Raw genomic sequence first — 20,474 nt, 5'->3', positions numbered from 1 at the left:
TGATCGTATTTCACGGGAAACCACACAGACACTTCTCAGTCTCTCTTGACTTTGAAGGAAGAGATTATGCCCGGGATCCTTCGTTTCATGTCTTTAAAGACAACACTTATATCCCACACACTTCTTGATTTATTTCTTTCTCTTTAGCACACTCTTACACGAAGATCTTTATGATTTTTCAAATTCTTGTTTGTGGTACTAATGACACTTTTTCAAATTTGTGCTTTCGATTCTAAAAGAAACGGTGGTTCAATTACATAAGGAGCGAAGGTTAATAAACATGAAGTGAAAGGATGGGTCACAGTTTGTCCAGCTGGCAAGGGATTTTGAATAGTTTTTAGAGAAGAAGAAGCGGTAACTGGATAGGAATTTGAATCGCTTCACCGGATAAGAATTGCTTTTGGGCACGTGAATTTGAAACAGTTCCTAAACCCACGCCTGGTGACATATATCTCGGGATACCAAGCTGTCAAATCACGCTTTTTCAAGCGATGCTTCAAAGATCATATAATCATCACAGAAGATTTTTTCTCTCTCCTGGCAACGGTATAAAAGGGTTTCTCACACCTATTGTACATCCTTACCTTCTTCAATCTTTCTCTCAAATACAACAGGTGATTGGCAGCTGTTCATCTTCTTCTTCACAACAACAATGGCAGAATCATCCTCACAACAAGATCAAACAGCTTCATACTCTTTTCTTACGATAAAACCCAATGAGAATCTCGTCATTCAACTGAATCCTTTTCAGTACGATTCATACATGCTTCACGTCGTTGAGTGTCTCAAATATTCTCCATTGGTGATTGCTCTCACGCAAGTCGAATAAGTTCCCATGTCCCTTCTATAACAGGTCTATTCTACTGCTTCCTACGACAAACGCAAGGAACGGATCTTCTTTGAAATCTTTAATCACAAGACATCTGTATCCAAAGCACGCTTTTGTTCACTGCTAGGGCTTGCTGCAGATGTTTTAGTTATCTCTCTGGATTTCATCACAACAACTCAGTTGTTCTCAATGTTCTATGACATGGGATATACAGACGTTCTTACTACGGTGACGAAATTCAAGAAGTCATGTTTACCACCACAATGGAATGATCTGTTCACACTTATCTACAAGGGGCTGGCAGAAAGGGTTGCAGGGTCGGATGGGGCTAGTAAAGGTTTCATGGCCATCCTTTATGGTCTCTACAATGGAATCAACTTGGATTATGGTTTACTAATCTGGTCACAACTGGTACAGAGCCTCAACTCCTCCTCCTAACATTCTGAGATCTCATGCGGCCGTTTCTGGACAATATTCACTCGTAGAGCTATTGAGACCTTTCAGATTCCATTCATGTCAGATGCTTTGCTATCATCTGTTGCTACTTTTGACACGACAAATATTATTTTTTCGGACCCTTCAAAGTTCATGTATATCGGTTCTATTCCTGAATCGATTAGCCGATGTGTCTCCGGTGAAAGTAATGTCATGGCGGATTATAGGAAATTGACACCTTCGGGTCCACGCCAACTCACTCTTGAGATGCAGAGTGCTTTGGAGGTTGCTGACAAACCTGCTAAGAGGGGGAAGAAATAGGAGTCTAAGAAGGCTGAGACCGAAGGACCCTCATCTCCTAAAAAGCATAAGGCTGATAAAGCTGCACCTTCGGCTCCCAAAAAGAAAAGAATTAAGAAAATGATGAAGCGACCGAAGGCACCTTCACCTACTACTTCCGAAGAAGAGGAGGAGTTAAACAATGAAGAAGAGGAGCAGTCAAACAATGAAGAAGAGGAGTTTCAACATGAAGGCTCACCAAGGGGAAACACTCCTCCTCGTTCTCCAACTCCAGAGGTACAGATTGATGTTCCTACTCCTCCTCCTTCTCCAAAACAAACAACAATACAAATATCGGTTGCTCCCATTCCACCACATGTCTCTTCTCAACCTACTACCACTACTCCGCTACCACCACCAATCTTTTCTCAAGCTCAACAACCACAACACCTGGACCTTCGATGAGTGTCAACATATCTAATACAGGGGCACATACCGTTGGCATCGAAACCCCTGTTACAACTAAACCACTCTCACCATCTCCTTCAAAAGATTCAGAGCCTACTCTGGGAGGTGAAAACTTTGATTTTGACTCTACTTATTATAGTCCTTATCGACTTCCAAGTGAAGATGAAGCTGATGCACCTGTGACAAGGCAACATTTACAAGGTCTTCATGAAAAGCTAGACAAATTGATTGCTACCCCGACCACTTTTTCTGATGTGGTTCTGAAAGCTTTTCTAGACACTTCTCTTCAACAGTATACCTCTTCAATTGATAATGCTACATAGGCTATGGATGCCTCTACTTCTTCTTGCAAGAAAGCTACTGTTGGTGTGGTGGATCTTCTTCATGATTCAAAGATCTTCTTAGAATCATTCAAGAGCCAAAGAAGAAGAAGAAAAAGAGCGAAAGCAGAAAGAAGAACATGATGCTCTGGTGTGCAAGAAGACACTCTTTCCTCCTTGGACTAGGGAAGGGTTGATCAAAAAAGCGATTGCATTCCTAAGCACTTATTGGTTGGAACCTGTTGCCTCGTTTGATTATGAGAACTCGAGGGACTCTCAGTTTGATATGCCTATAACCTGAAGGGCATTTGTGCTTCATTGTTTTGATTCAACAGTCGAAGTTCCTTCTGTTCATCCACAGGTTGATCGTGATCTTATAGATTACTATCTTAAATTCGTTCAACCTCAGTACAGAACATGGAGTGCTTAGAAGATATCTTATGTCAAGGTGTCTAAACCCACTCCTGCAGGAAAGTTCATAAATGTTCAGTTCAGAGTGACCCGAGGCTCAAACAACTCAGTTCATATGATTTCCTTAGCTGATCTTCCTAATCTGAATCCTCACGATTAGATTTTGTTGTTCAACATTTTGCTCACCAATCCAAAGGAGTATGAACCGATCCTTGATCATATTAATAGAGTGTTGGTTTCCTATATCCATGAAGTTGCAAAGATGGATCAAGAAGTTGCTCACGTTTTAAGGAAGAAACTGAAAGTGAAGCCTACTGGGAAGCCAGGAGAAGTTAATAAAATGAAGTTAGGCCAGATTGATTCAACTCATCTCACTGTCATGTTCACATGGGGTGAAGGTGAAAAATTCCTTTTCGCTCTTGTTGACAAACATTTGTTTTCCACGGACTGCTTGGAACACATTCTTAATGTTATCCATTGGTGTAAGAAGAGCAGTGATTCAGACAAGAAGAACTTCACGGACATGCTTGGGTGGTATATAACCTTTCGTCAATCTCTACTGGCCATAATAACAAAGGTGTTTAAGACAATCAAGAAATGTTTTCTTGCTTAGCCGAACTAACTCTCGCCTCAATTGACGCAAAGGGGGAGATTGTTGGGTATTAGAGTTGCGTCATTGGGCTTTGTGTTTATTCTTTTGTATAGCCGGTTTGGCCCTATCCATCCGTGGTTTATTATTAGGGTTAGCGTATATATTATGCATGCATGTATACCTTTAAGGTTAACGTTCTCATTAATAGCTTTTGCATTGTAACCCTAAACACATCTCTAGAATCGAAGTTCTTCATCGAGCTCTTCTGAGGTGTGAGATATTAATCATTCGACACCTTTTCATCCATTCTTGTGTTCTTTTATTGCTTTGTTCTTGTTTATCTGTTTAAGAATCTGTCGATCTAATAGTGTAATAAACTCATCAAGACAGACGAAAACGGACGTCGGATGAAGAAGTTATGATTTAGTAGCAGACTTTTCCTGTCCCGGCCTACTAAAAAATAATATAATAATAAAATAATAAAAAAGTCAAAATTAGTCAACGAAGTCTAAATGAAAGTTGTAGAGCATAATCTCACCTATGCGTCGATATAAAGAACATCGAAAACGGAGCTCGTATGCAAAAGTTATGAATTTCTGAAGTTCGGGACGCGAACCCCAAAGCAGTGTCAGAGACCACGACGTGAAATGACATTATCTTTGGGTCGACTAGTCCGCAACTCTACAAAGAATTCGAAGGTGTAATGAATAAGCGGTTAGAAATGAGTTTGTTGGCAGAAATGACCATGTTTTTGGGGCTTCAGGTTAAATAGAATTGAACCGGAATCCTGCTACATCAAGCCAAGTATGTGGAGGATATTCTTGAGAAGTTCGGGTTTCACGACGCTAAATCTGCTTCAAAACCAATGGTTTAACGACCTCTTCTGAATCCAGATCCAGACGGCGAATCCGTAGATCAAACCCACTATCGATCGATGATCGGATCGCTAATGTATCTTACTGCAAGCTAACCTGACATCATGTTTGTATTTTGTCAATGCGCACGTTATCAGGCTAATCCCAAACTTTCATATCTTATTGTTGTCAAAAGAATTTTTAGGTATATCAAAGGGAGCCCAAAATTGGGTCTTTGGTATCCGAAGAATTCTGAATTTGATCTTTATGCTTTTGCTGACAGTAATTATGGAGACTGTGAGCTTGACAGGAAATCAACTTCAGGAGGATGTCAATACCTAGGTGACAGACTAGTTTCATGGCAATGCAAGAAGCAACACACTGTCTCAACTACCACAGCGGAGGCGGAATACGTTGCTGCATCGGCCTGCTGTTCTCAAGTCATCTGGATCTAACATCAACTGTTGGATTACAGTTTGAACTATTTAGAAACCCCTATTTACTGTGATAATGAGGCCGCTATTCAAACTGCCAAAAATCCAGTCCAACACTCTAAAACCAAGCACATCGACATTAAAATTCACTTTATCATAGACTGTTACGAGCGTTCACTAATCCGACTAGAACAAGTCCATAATGCTAATAATGTGGCGGATCTGTTCACAAAACCATTTAACAAAGCTTGCTTCGATGTGCTTGTGGGTTTTCTGAAAATGATTCGTTTTGAGGATTAAGTTTCTTTTTATTTTTTCTTTTTCTTAATTCTTCAACCTTTACCTTTATTTTTATTTTTATTTTTTATTTTTTATTTTTTATTATTTTTTTAGGATAGATTAAATTTGCGCATGTTATTTTTATTTTTATTTTATTTTATTTTATTTAATTCTCTCCCATGCACAAATTTAAAGGGAGAAATAAAAACAAAAATCCAAAAACAATAAAAAATCAGAAAAATCCAAAAACATTAAAAATCCGGAAAAATTAGAAATGTTGTTGTTAGTCTTATTTGCAGGTGTTGTACTGGGAAATGAAATTAGCAAGTGATAAAAGGCAATCTGAATCTGCGTAACGTACCTAGATTGAACCGTCTACGCTCTGTGCTCGATGCACTGGCAGGCACGAAAGATTTTAAACGGACTTGACTAGGGAAAGTTGAATCTAATGAATTTAAGGACTTGACAAACTTTGACCTAATTAGATCCGTTTATCCTGACATCACGACGCTCTTATAGGTTGAGCAAGGAGATATACATGGGAATCTATCGGCCACACTAAATAACCCATATCTAGAAGTGTGGATTCACTTTTCCTCGATGTGCGGATTCTGTCCTTAATTCCGGTTGGATGGGGTGACTGGGGAATTTCGATAAACTAGGTCTATAGAAGGTTATTTTCTTTCTTTCTGTCTGTTAGTCATATGTTGCCTCCTCTGTGTGATCGGGAGATCCGACTTGGACTGTAACATATACAACTCTATTTCTCTGCGTCTTCTATCTATGCAATTCTTTCTATCTATTAGCCATATACTATCTCCTCTACGTGACTCAAAATCCGACCTGGTACACAGTAGATGCACAATTCTCTTCTCAATCCCTCTAAAACTTCAGTTAGTCATATGTTTCATCCTTTGCGTGATTGGAAGAGATCCGACCTGGATGTACAACATATGCATTCTAAATCTATCATCTCTCTTAATAATTGTCTGCTCACCTGGTGTAAGAAGTATTTTGGAAGTCCTTGATGGCTGGGGCATGCCAGGAAGCGGGAAACACGTTCTAGTACAATTAAAATTGAACACATACATGTTGTATGTAGATCTCGCTGCTCAATTTAGGTGGACAACAATATCTCTGGTTCTAGTAAGTTAAATGGTCATAAGAAAATTTTATTTAAGAATTAGGGCCAATCATGATAATAAAATTATAATCATCTATATGAATGTGTCATGTCATTGGTAAGTTTTCCTAAAATTGTCACAAATTTTTCGTGTTTAAGTGCACCACAATACTGACGATCGATCAGACGAAGATAAGGGTACCGACAAGTGGAATAAGGTTGTCCAACAACTATGATCCCAACGTAACAAAATTTTCCTCCATAATTAATTTTTAAGTTGTATATTTTAATTGGAGTAAATTTAATTTTAATTTTAATTTTATTTTTTATTTTTTATTTTATTTTTATTTTGTTAACTGCTAAAATAAAATTGTTTTATTTTAATTTTTAATTTTTGTAAAGTTAATTTTATTTTATTTATTTTATTTTTAATTTTAGTTTTAATATTAATCCTCAAAAGAATTTTAAATTTTTTTTCTTAAAAATTAGACTGTGTTGGAGAATGTCTTCTACTGAGTGGCCATCAGGTAAATGTGAAATGGGTATAAATAGGAGTTTACTGCCGGAATCTCCATCACTTTTCTATTTCCGGCCGCAAACTCCTCTCCACCCTCTCTCTCTCTTCAAAAAAATTTCGTCAAATCTTGCAAATCTAATCCGATAGTCTCGAAGGTAATGAGTTTTGGATCAGGAATATGTATCTTATTGCATGATTCACCACGTCTTTGAGGCAGAAATCGAGAAAGAAGAGCCGTCGGAGCATACGGCCCAAGCTTATTGTTGTAAACTGCTTGCGACCGTAAACTTCGTAGATGGTTGATGATTTACTGGCAAGTGGTTTACGACCGTAAACCCCTGTTGACTACAAACTCCCTGTTGACCGCAAACTCCAATGTTGACTAAGAAAATTGATTTTGACCTAATCTTAAAATTGTTATGTTATTGTTGGGATCAAAATTAAATTGTCTAAAATTTTTGTTGTTTGTTTGGTTCTTTCTATCTTACTTGGTATGGTTAGTGCAGATCAATGGCAAACCTCAAATTTGCGGACATGCATAATCTGGCTATTGTCTTTGCGGATCCTCCAGCTGTTCACTCGGACCTCAAGTCGATGATCCACAGACTCAGGGAATGCTGTCTGTCATCAGCTATCACTGTGAATCCAGTCGTGTACCAAAATTTGATCAGAGAGTTCTGGGCGACTGCTAAAATGGAAATGGATGATGTTGGAGTTGTTGTTATTAAAGCTACTGTAAAAGGACGCAAGATAGGGATCACTGAGGACTTTATCAGAGATACGTTGCTGATTGACGATCAACCTAATTTTCCCACGGAGATTGGGATTGAGGATGCTCAGAGAATTCTAAGGAGGATGGGATATGAAGACACTTCACCTCCAACTTTAAAGAAGCTCTTACCTCCGTATTGGAGATTTTTGGCGCATGTGTTTGTTAGCTGCATCTCAAGAAGAAGATCAGGAGCTGATGAAATCTCAATGAGGAATACTGGAGCGATCGTTTCTCTTGCTGCCAGAGTAAAATTCATCTTTTCTAGATTTATATTGGATGAGTTTACGGTAAACATCAGGGCTTCAACCTGGGATACTTTCTTATTGTATCATAGGTTCGTTCAATTGTTTATCAATACTCAATTTCCAGATATGGTAAAGGAAGTTGATACTCTTGATATGAAATCATTGGGTCCTCACACTGTAGGGCTCATTAAGCAAAACCGGAGAGGAAAAGTTATTTTTCAAGGAAAGTATCCTCTAGAGAAGTTTGGAAAGTTCGCCGAACTGAATGAGTCCTCAGAATCTTATGGGTCCTCTGACAAGGCGTCTTTTGAGCCTGCATCTTCTGAGAAATCATCTGCAAACGACAATGTTATTACTGTATCTTATGATGAGAATAGAGAAGAAGAAGAGACTCCGACTCCTGAAACTAATGTGGCGGAAGAACATGATTTGATCCCTGCTAATGTTCAAAGTGACTATGTTGCAAGGGCTGTAGCAACTGAGACGGAGGTTGAGGGAGATAAACATGATTCTTTTGATGATCTTGATCTTACCAGATTTGACCATGTTGATATTGCTGCATCTCTTGCAAGTAGTGCTAATTTTATTACGAACGAGAACCTTGACACGATTTTCAGCAATGTCGATGAAGTCGTTCCTCCAACAACAGAGACAAGGGAGCCTGATGAAGTTCTTGAAACTACACTTCCTACCACAAACAAAATGGCGAATACTTCCACTCCTATGGAGATGGTTATAGGATTTCCTCCTCCTGTTTCTGCTTCTCCTACTATAGAGCCATTCATGAGTGATCTTACATCAACACAGACCAGTCAACCCCCATTGAAGAAAAGAAGAAGGGATCCAAGGCAAAGTGATTTAATTGCAATTCTTGTTAGTGGCCTTCCAGTACCACCTACCACTACTCCTAGTCATACTACAACCAAGATTTTTACTGTGGGACCTGACACCACTTTTGAAGTTGGCAGATCTTCTTTTCCACCAGGTTTCTCTCCTCCTCGATCTGATGACGATGATGCTTCTGTGAGATTAGCCAGGCTCTTGGCTGAGGAGCAATTTTTGATGCCTCCCCCTCGCGGTAAAGGTATTTCTATTGGGGACGACAGTTCTGGATGGGACAATCTCAATATCCATGGGCTACAAAAGGAGATATCAGTGCTTAGTCAGACGAACATTGAGCTTGACATCCATGTTTCGGATCTTCAAGTTGAAAATACAAAGCTTAATGATCAAGTATCTGAACTTCAATCTGACAATTCTAGGCTCGGTGTGCAAGTAGCTGATCTTCTTAAGGACAAAGTATTAAAGTCAAAGCAGATTTCCGATCTTCAGGATCATTTCAATCTTTTGACTTCAAGCTATTTTGAGCTAAAGAAGAAGCTTGAGGAAGACCTTGGTGATAAATATCAAACGTCTGCTGATGAATACAAAATCAATCTTCATGTTCATGCCTTTCCTGTTACCATGCCAACTGGTCAAACATCAGGAGATGTTGATCGCGTTGATAATGAGCCTCCCCAAACGCCTAATGTCTCAGCAATGATACGTGATGCTCAGGAAGAAGCAGCTAAGAAGGGACAACTGTTGTTTAAAAGGAACCCTACCCATAATACTTCTTAGGATGAACCTGAGATTACCGTGACTAATCTTGAGGTTGTTCGATTTAGAGATACATTCGGCGATAGATCGGGAATTGTTTCTTGGGGATTTCATGATCCTCTCAAGATGTGGATTGTGCTAAGAAAGAGTGGAAACTCTGAGCTTTACAGAGATAGTCATGATTTCAACTCATGGACTAGGGTAGATTTGATAGAATTGTCATGCACTCCTTTTTCCAATCTCACAAGCAATCCACAGGCGACCCAATTCAAGCATTTTCTTGAAGATCGGGTTAAAAAGGGGTTTCCTGCCATGAAAAGTGCTGAGTCCTTTATGTTGGAGCATCCGGATATTATTGATCCAAAAACCGATAAACCTCTGCAAGTTGTGATGTGGCCTGCAACTAAACAGGTTAAACAGTTCCCTGTGCTTCAGAATTATCAAGATGGATCTCTAAGTTCAATGGAGTGTTGGGTTTTCGATGAAATTACTTCCGCTGCGGTAATCAAGCTCAAGAATGGATGCATTTGACTCTATGATCGAAGATATTTGTTACAATTCCGAAAGTGGGACATTCATCACCTAAGCAACTTTCAGATATTGGTTGCGGAGGATATTTTTGAGGATACTGCGAAGGTATATATGACCATGGTTGCTGAGATTCTAAATAAGCGCATGTGGAATGGGGCGATGGGGCAAGCAGACGTTATGGTAGTCAACAAGGGTTAACTTCAAGCTTGCACCAAACCAAGGGGGAGATTGAAAGGCCCAATTAGTGGTTTGGTCTAGGCGTTGCATTGTAATAGTGGTTGTGTATAGATAGAGTATTTTGGTGGCCTTGGTAGTTGTTTACGAGTCTGTAATGAGTTTACGGCCGTAAACTCTTTTCGTTCGTAGTTCCCTATATATAGAGGGTTAGCCAGTCGTGTTTTGTTGTTGATGCCTAGTTGTTCACAGTCATATATCGAGTTGTACTAGACGTTTTCAGCAATAAAACGTGTGAAAGCTTGATTCCTTTTCTTTTCTACTATTATTCTTGCTTCTGTGATTGTGTTTGCTTTTGATCACTAGTAAGATCCATTCTCAGGACCTTACAGTTTTTAGCTGTCTACTGCTAAGCTAAAACTTAGAAAAATCATAACTTCCTCATACAAAGTCAGATTTGTACGTCCTTTTTATCAAAATTATCGGATTAACGAATACTACGACTTTCGTTTAGATCGCTAAGGCTAAAAAGCACTTTATCGTAAATTCACTTTTTACACTTCCCGGTGTCGTGCCGGTTCCGTCGAGAAACTTCGACGGGTCATAACTTCTTCGTTATAACTCGGATTTTGGTGTTATTTATATCTCCGGAGTCCTTGTTTCGGACACTACAACTTTTTTAAAAGATATCGGCTTTGTCTAATATTTATTTTCAACGCTTATTTTTATTATTAATTAATTAAATCATAATAATTAAGCAAATAAGCACATAATTCACATAATATTCACATAATTCCTCTTTATTACTTCAAAATGAGTTACAAAGGTTGAACTAGACTGTTATACCATTATTAATGCTTTAGCCCAGAAACACGGGCGTTATAGACCCAACACAATATTATATAACCTGGAAGACGGATGTCGTAATCCAAGCTACAAAATATTTGAAGGTAGGTAAATAACGATTTACCAATTTCCACCACGAAAACCGAAAAAGAATTTTAGGTTTTAAGTGAACTAAAACTCCTAGATACTTTGAAATTCATTGAACTTTTCAATGACATGTTTAAATCTCGATTGTGCCCTTCAAGTTTGTGACTGGGATGCGGAGGATCACAAATAAGGAGTGAATAACCATGCAAATTAGCTCGGTACACCCAATGTTACAACCACCTAATCAATGTGCCGGTTAACCACCCACGCTCCATTGATCTATGGTTAACATCAAGATACCCTTTGCCACACAATTTCAGTCCCACATTAGTGTGCCGGTTAACCACACACGCTTCACAAACGATTTAACCGGGTACAAAGTGTAATTTCATGGGTTAGCACCATATTCACATTTTCCTAAAGTAACTAAGATTGGGAATTTAATAAGGTTCAGTTACTTTATATTTATTATTATACTTTTAATGAAGGGAGAATTAATGTACTGTCCTACCCGTTTGGCTAACGACCCTCCACCAGTCAAGGAAGCGGTGGGTGAGAGTGGACACCCATTAAACTGCCATTTTACAGGCAGTAACCTTATACCCCCTTCTCTTATAGACTGGCTTCGTGATTGAGGCCTACTAACGGTAAGACTGACTTGCTCTTATACATATATATAAATATTAAACCTATAATATTATAACAATATAAGGGTTGAATTTTAAACTTTTAAAATTCTAAGGGTTTAACTTGGAATTAAAGTATTCATGGGGGGGAACTTTACAAATTCCTAAACTTGAGGGCAAGTTTTGAACAATTCAAAAACTTTTCAATTCCATAACATATGAGTTTAATGTAGGATTTTAAAAACTTTTAATGAAGAGACTCTTGAACATCCATAACTTGAAGACAAGTTATGGAGTTCATAAAACTATTTATGAGGAAAAAGACTATTCAATTGTGTAAACTATGGCTTTAATGAAGATTTAACACAAAAACAAACTTTTGGTTTTCCATAACTTGAGGACAAGTTATGGAATCCATTAAAACATTAAGATCATCAAACCAACTAACAAGCATGTTAAGAAAACTATGATCTAGATTAAACTCATATGAACAAGACAATTCAAATCAAACAATTTTCATGTAATTAGCCTAACAATTAAGCTAATACAAACCATGAAACTTTTGACAATTATCTTTTTGAATTGGATTAGCTTGAACATTACCACATCAAAAACAGATTTATAAGTTCAAAAACAACTTAGGGTAATGTTCCTAGTTCAATTCCAGCCAAAAAACTCGAATATATGCTGTCAGGGGCTCCAACTCGCCGAGTGCAAGAACAAACTTGACAAGTTGGATGAGTTTGTACATGGACTCGTCGAGTCCCCTATCCAGACAGCAAAAAACATCGATTTTCAGCCTTTTTTTAGTAAGTATAATTTGAAAACAACCCTAGGCTCTGATACCACTGTTGGGTTTTGTATACTCCAACGTCCTATGGTGCACATTCAACCCTAAATTCCTTGGATCTATGTTTTCACTAATAATACATGCAAAGGTGTTTCCAAGGTATAATGCCTATAACTAGCATGAAATTGTAATATACCATACAAGATACTAGTTAGGGTAACATACCTTTTATGTGGCTTGAAATCTTGATGTATTTGGTGTTGCTAGAAAGACTTTGGCCTTTAAGAACTTAGTGCCCCAAGTGTTGCACCTCAAGTGGAATCACAACTCACCTAGGACAAAGGTGACTCTTGAGAGAGAATCTTCATACCCCAAAACTATCCATATGAACTCTAAGAACAAGTGTCACGTTTTTGGCTATGTACTCATCTATCTATATGTAGGATTCCAAGGGTCATGTATATAACCCAAATCAACACCCATGGGTTTTATGATCCATGGTTCATATGGTCCAACTCTTCATGTATCCATACATAAACTTGGTCCAACATGGATCATAAGCCCAACACATATAAATATAACTAATTACCATAATTAGTCCTCATAGATTAATTAGTCTCTTTTGATCACTAAATTAATTCCAAATTAATTATTGATCAATACTAATTAAAACATATGATTTCATATTAATATATTATAACTTATAATATTAACAAATCATATATAACCTTCTCTCAAGAGTCCATCCTAACAAATTGTCCTGGTTTTATGCAACCCAAATGGACCATGTTACTCTCAGGTCAAGTACATACCAATAATAGTTATGGACATAGACATCTAATCCAACAATTGTCATTTCATGCAAAAAGAATTTTAAAACTTTCAAAATTCATATTTATCTATTACAATAGATTTTACATTCCAAGAATGTATCTTGTCATTCCTAACTCTTTCATTTTAAAAATACTTTCCGAGTCAAGGTGAAAACCACCTTGCATGGTCGAAATGTCATTTCAAATGATTAAGTGTGTCTCTTTCATACAAGATTAGGAATATCACTATCCTCCACTAGTTCTTAGTAAACACGCACACGTTCTTTTTCATTTTGATATAATAGCATACCTTGTATCTTTATATTAAAATGACTATTCCAACCTTGAGATGTTTGCTTTATATCCACAAGTGGATCTTAAGCCTTACACATTTGGTTAGTATAACATGGATTAAGAAAACCTCCAGGCTAAGCCATATAGATATCTTCTAGTAGATGTCTATTAAGAAAAGCGGTCTTTCTTGAAATCTATTTGCTATATCTCATATTAAGAATATGAAGTTATAGTGAACAATATCATTGTTGATCTAATCATAGCTACTTGTAAAAAGGTTTGATCATACTCAATGTCATGAGTATGATAAGAACCATAGTCAATGACATGTGTATGAGAAAATCCTTATATAACAAGTATTACTAAATGCGTATATATATATATATATATATATATATATATATATATATATATATATATATTCTTTCTAGAAGAACCTCTTACTCCTTCTAGCCTTGCTATAGAGACGAAGATTAATCAAGCCCATACTTGATTATTAAAAATGGATTACATCTCAATATTCATGACTCTAAGTCATTTTTCAGATCCAAGATCTGATATAACATTTTGATAATTGATGGTTTAACTAGAAACCATCAAGAACTCATCAATGAGAGATTCCACATTTATCAAGTCATAGATGATTTCTACCATTATTGTGAACAATTTGTGTTTATGAATAACTACCATTCATTTTCAACAATTCCATGTTGAAACTAGTGCCAACAATTGTTACATCCAGCTATGGTTCTTGAGCTACTTCAAGTTCCACGTGCCTCCCACTTGCTTTGTCATTAGAAGCTTGCTTTCTGCTAACTCATTTTCCAAAGGAATAAAGGAACTTATTCTTGGTGGGTTTGTATATAATAATATAAATGCCCTTTTAGAATATCCTACAATTATGTAATTAGCTGGGATTTGTATTCTAGATACAATTAATAGTGATTGAAGTATAATCCTAAAAGGTTAAAAGGAGGACATATCTACCGATTAGAAAGTAAATCATGCCAAGTAAGATTTAATTCATCTTTTTTTATCATTAAGGTTTTAGATGGTTTTTACCGGTTTGTATCTCAACCTTTTGAAACCTTCAACAAGATTTCACAATTATGCTTTACCACGTAAAATATAATTAAAACTACTATAGTTGTTAATAAAGTTGATTTAGTATTTTGTGCTTAATCTCAGATATTCATTAGAAAGGAAATCATAAACCAAAGTCTATAGTTCGTTAATTATTATTTTCTCTACAATTTAGTGAAAATATTATTAGGAATCTTTTATATATCAATGAGATTCATATATGTCAAATAAACTACATTATTTGTCTTCAAATATCCCTTTCTTGAAGTTGGAATATGTGGATTTCAGTTATACAATATATTATTTGATTTTTTTATACAATATTGATATCAAATGACATTTTACTTTTAATATGGGCAATGTTTTAAAATCTTAGTTTCAAGTATTTCAAATCCTTGAGATCTACCAAGGGGATGTTTGGATTGCTTATATGAGGTGTTTATTGACTTATTGCACTTTGGAATCGCTATTATTGCAGTTTGGAATCACTATTAAGCTAATTATCCTTTGGTTATACTTTTCTTTGGAATAAACTAGATTATAGCATCCATAATATGGAGTTTAATGGGAGAATTGAATGAAGGGACAAACCAAGTTATCATTCAATAGATGAAACTCTATCATTATGAGATGCCACATTGTTATTCAATGAATTTGAAGTTCAATGACCATTAAACCCTTCAATACGAAAAAAAAGTTCACATTCTTAAATAAATGTTTAATATGTTCTGCTGAACTTTGTAGAGTTTAATACATTATAGTAAAAACCGATATACTTGTATAAATATAGAATATTAATATGTTTGAACTCTATAGAGTTTAAGGCATTATGAATACCCTTGAATATATATATATATATATATATATATATATATATATATATATATATATATATATATATATATATATATATAAAGATTTTTATTATGTATGATTGTATCATTTTGTTTTATATTTTCTTGTACATAATGTTTTTAGTCAGTACCATTAATGCCTTTTGTGGATAAACTGCTATTAGAAATGAATAAAAATTAATATGTTCTTTTTAAAATAAAGTAAGACAATGATACCTAAAATGTTTTTCTTTGTAATTTTATATTAATAGAATTTGTTGAACATTAAAAACAAAAACAAGATAGATTTACAAATCTAGCTTTTTTCTTTAATTACATTTTAAAAAATAGCTCATTAACAACTAGCAAAAAATAACCGTTGAAACCGCAGAAAAGGCTAACTCACCTTTGATTTCGTCTCTGGTTTCATTGTGGTTTATAAATAAAATTCATTTTTTATCTCATGAAATCGCAAATGCCTTAGGCCACTCAGATTTCCTCTCGCCTAATCTTCGGTTCCGTTTATTCTTTGTTCTTGTGATGTAGCAAAATGAAACCGTAGATAGACATCATATATACGGTTTCGTCATCTCAACTTCGATTAATATTATAATTTTTTTTATTCTCTATGTAGAAGCTGGGAATTATAAATATGCTAGTGATCAAACTATAGTCAACATATATATATATATATATATATATATATATATATATATATATATATATATATATATATATATATATATATATATATATAATACAAAACTGAAGTCTAGGTGGCGAAACCACATATGGGATATGCCCATCTCCGGTTTTGTTCTTCGGAATCCATAAAAAAATAACAAACAAACCCGAAGATGAGACGAAAGGAGACCTAAGATGAGTAGGGACGGACGTAAGATTTCGTAGTAAGTATTGCCGGTGTCATATTTTTTTTTATGTAGTGACACAATAATAGGAAAAAACGAAAAATTTTAAAAATTTACAGTGCATCCGAAAAAACAGGGGTTGTCGGTGTCACTATGAGCATCCTTGTGGAACCACCTGTGAAGATGGGCTGAGCCATTTATGATTTCACGGGGAAAAAATAAATTTCTTTATAGATCACGGTGAAACTGTAGACGAGTAACGAAACCGATGGCAAATTAGTTTTGCTTGTTGTTTCGGTATCTATTTTTAGCTGGTTGCTAGTTTTGGTTATTTTTGCAAAATAATTAAAGAGAAAAATTATATTTGAAAATCTCTCTAAAAACAATTTATCAACTTATTAAATTTTGATATTACTTATAATACCGGATAAATTACTTAAAAAAAACGTTTTGACACCGATTAAATTAATAAACTCTTAAAATTTTGTTTTAGATATGCAATTACACAAAAAAACCCTAAATATGTTGTGATTTCACTGTTAATTAAACCTTTTGATTTATTTAAAAGAATAATCCAAAGTAATCGGTGGGGTGAGATGGGATGGGGATGGGGTGGACCAAAGCATCTTATATCATTGGCGTTGAAATATGTACCACCTGTGACAACCTCTGCATTTCCATCTCCTATTGCTATATAGTAAGAGCAAAACCATCTTTCCCAAGTAAAAGAAAAAGAAGTTTCCAACTTTAGCTATGGAGGATCTGATTGTCTCCCCATCCTCATCTTCTTCGATCGTTTCTTTTCCCAATACAAACACTCCTCCCCCTTCTGATACAATCCAGCAAAAACTCCAAACCCTGCTTCAAAACCAGCCTCAACCATGGGCGTACGCAATTTTCTGGCAGACCTTTAACGACGACTCCAACGGCTGTGTATCCTTATCTTGGGGAGACGGTCATTTCCAAAGCAATAACGACGTCCCAAACACCACCTTGCCCTCGTCTGGGAGCTCCGCCACCTTCCTCTCTGACTCCGATCCAGACTGCAGGAAGTCTGTTCTTAAAGAAATCCAGGCCCTCCTCGGACCAGACAACCGCGACGACGCCGAGTGGTTCTACGTTATCTCCTTAACCAGATCATTTATCCCCGGAGACGGTTCAGTTCCAGGTACGTCTTTCGGTTCAAGCTCTATGATCTGGTTAACCGGTGCCGATCAACTCCAGTCTTTTAACTGTGAGAGAGCTAAAGAAGCACGCATCCACGGTTTGGAAACCCTAGTTTGCATCCCAACACCAAACGGTGTTGTAGAAATGGGTTCGTATCATGTCATCGAGGAAACATGGAGTTTGGCTCATCAGGCAAGGTCGCTATTTGGCGGTGGTTCTTCCTCGGCTTCTTGTTCTCCACCTAATACCCTTCCTAACTTCTTCCATCACAAACACCATGAAACCACGTCTACCACTAACCCTATGAAGCTAGACAACCTCAACGAAGAACATCATAATATTATTTCTTTTGCTGATATGGTACTTATGGCTGGCGGATTGCAAGAGGAAGAGGGTATGAACATGATCGATTTCGAATCAGCAACAGCCGATCACCAGATGTCCAAAAACCTAGGAAGATCATGCATGAACAAGAACACCATCCCCACTACTACTACGAATACGTATGTAGAGACTGGGTCGGAGCATTCAGATTCCGATTGCCAGCTTGTTCTTGCTACGTCGGAAAGACGGATGCAGAAGAAGAAAGGAAAGAAAACAGGTGGTAGGGATCCACCTGTAAACCACGTGGAGGCAGAGAGGCAGCGACGTGAAAAGCTCAACCAGCGTTTCTATGCGCTACGCTCCGTGGTCCCAAACGTGTCTAGGATGGACAAAGCGTCGCTCTTGGCGGATGCTGTCTGCTATATCAATGAATTAAAAGGCAAAGTCGAGAATCTTGAATCACAGTTGCATCCTCGTAGCAACAGCCAAGGTAAAACCAAGAGAGTGAAGGTGGAAATGGCGGATACGGTGGACAACCACCTTCAAAGCAGCAGCACTAGCAGTTTGTATCAAGCTCGGGTGTCGACAAAACCAACAATAAAGGTTAACAGCAAGACGAGTGGTTTCAGAGAAGTGGAAGTGAAAATCGTGGGAGAGGATGCAATGATAAGGGTGCAATCAGGGAATGCAGACTTGCCAGCAGCTAAACTGATGGATGCTTTGAGAGAAATGAAAGCGCAAATACAGCATGCAAGCATGTCGTGCGTAAATGAGATAATGTTGCAAGACGTGGTGGTTAAGATACCTGGTGCCATAGATGAAGATGAACTCAAAACCGATCTCATTAGGAGATTAGACCGCTAGAAATGAAGCAAGCAACCAGGTCTTGCAAGAGACGTTGAAGAAAATGGTGTAGGTGTGTATGGTTTGCTTGCTGCAAATCATTTAGTATGGGTTTGATCGTAGTTTCAAAATTAATGTTTGGTTTATGAGTTAAGTCGTCAAGAATCATTTTCAATATTATTATTGTTTTTATTTTTATGATGAATGTTATTTTTGTTATTGTAATAAAAATAACTTGTATAACAAGCAATATCTTGAAGAACTTCGATCATAACAAGCTTCTCATGTTCTTTCTAATAGCATGTATGTATCTGTTTCCAATCACCTTGAATTGCTAATTGGTCCATCCTAGCTAACACATGCATACAATAATAACATAAAAGCAGAAATTATGATATTATGATTATGAACATACGCTATCAAACATAGTATTAAAGAAGTGTTGGACGTGCATTTTGAAGAGGTGCTGTTTATATATATAATAATAATTGTGATTGTATTTTAAATATATATTTAAACAATTTCAATGTTTGGTTAAATGAATTATATATTCTACGTACTAGTAATGAGTTTGAGACAATTAATTTCAAACTAAGGGATCAAAACGTAAAATAAGATTAACTCCCTTTTAGCATCTTATACGCTTGTAGCTTCTTTTATTATTCTATCGATATCCATTAGTATTTTTGATAGAACTTGAAAAAAAAAACACGTTTGATTATGTACTATTATAGAATCAGTTCCAAACATACGTTCAAACATTTCCAACACGAAGTGGGATTTGTTTATAAATTAACATAAATAGTTGATTAAAACAAACAAAAAATTGCATTGATATCATAGAATTTCATTATTTTTACGATGCGATTATTTTGTCGAATTGTTAGAGAATACATTACAGGATTGTATACTTGGATTACGAATTATTAGTCGTATAAAGCTTTAGCAAGCAAAAAGCATTTGAATCACCTAAACACACACCACTAAAAACTACAAAATAATTCAGATAAGAAGGAGTTGTGTGATAATTTTTGAAGTCTATTTTAATGCTAAGGTTTTTACATGAGCTCCTTTTTATAGTACTTATGCAAATTTTGAAAGTATTAAGTTTAAATAATCGAATACTTAAAACTAAAAATAAGTTTTTATCAATCATTAGAGCCAACTATTACGACCAAATATAAGAGTTTCATAGTAAATAATTTAACCGAAGAGTTAAACGTTTTGTTGATGTTCAATTGATTAATTAAATCAATAATTTGGGATTTCATGTTGAAGTTCAATAACCAATAAACTCTTTAATAGTTAAACATAAACTTTTTATCCTTTAATAAATATCATAAATTAGGGTTTATGATAAATTATTATTTTTAAATTTATTCTATTAATTTTTTATAAAATTTAATACGTTATAAAAAATACAAAATAAAATTGTATAAACATAGAATTATAATATGACCTATAAAGGTCTATTAATTGAGGATGCCTTAACACTAGATCAATTTACCAAAACTTTCAGTCATTTTAAGGTTAGTTCATTCTTGACATACACTTTCTCTGCAAAGACTAACATGACATAACAATAAAACAATCTATTTGATCTATACGTACATACAGTTTTCTGTCACTTTTATGCATTCATAGGACTGCAAATTCATAAAACACATAACTTTGCGCTTTGAGGAAAAATTCCAACTCTTTAATTGTTATAACTTTAATATGAAGAAATTAACTACATCACCATAAATGCAAGAGTAGGGAAATTGATCACATTTTTAATTATATTTTTACACATTAATAAGTATGGCAAGTATACTCAATAATGTGGATTTTATTTTAAACGCTTATAAATATTTTAACACGTTTGTATTAACAACAGAGAAAATAACATAAAAAAATCTTTATATTTGAAGCAAGAACTTTATGGTCTAGCAGAAGGTGTTTATCACCCTAAGTACATGAAAATTAAATTACTCCCAAGAGATATATCCCGACATTACCCTGCTTTCTGAACAAGAACATGCTTTCATCGAATCTT

The 20,474-nt window shown here is 35.9% G+C and overlaps 1 protein-coding gene across 1 annotated transcript; it reads left to right on the top strand.

Annotated features, from left to right (window-relative positions):
* The first annotated feature begins 16,774 nt into the window (after positions 1-16,774).
* LOC145101532 (transcription factor bHLH14-like) lies at positions 16,775-18,634 on the top strand. The gene has a single exon (XM_079038742.1). The coding sequence runs from the start codon at positions 16,856-16,858 to the stop codon at positions 18,455-18,457; it is 1,602 nt and encodes a 533-aa protein (XP_078894868.1). The 5' UTR covers positions 16,775-16,855; the 3' UTR covers positions 18,458-18,634.
* Positions 18,635-20,474: the final 1,840 nt, after the last annotated feature.

The sequence above is a fragment of the Lactuca serriola genome, chromosome 4, assembly GCF_051521515.1.
Source record: "Lactuca serriola cultivar US96UC23 chromosome 4, Lser_US96UC23_V15, whole genome shotgun sequence".
Classification (NCBI taxonomy): domain Eukaryota; kingdom Viridiplantae; phylum Streptophyta; class Magnoliopsida; order Asterales; family Asteraceae; genus Lactuca; species Lactuca serriola.
Note: the sequence above shows the minus strand (reverse complement) of the source record. Positions and strands in the feature narration are given on the sequence as shown.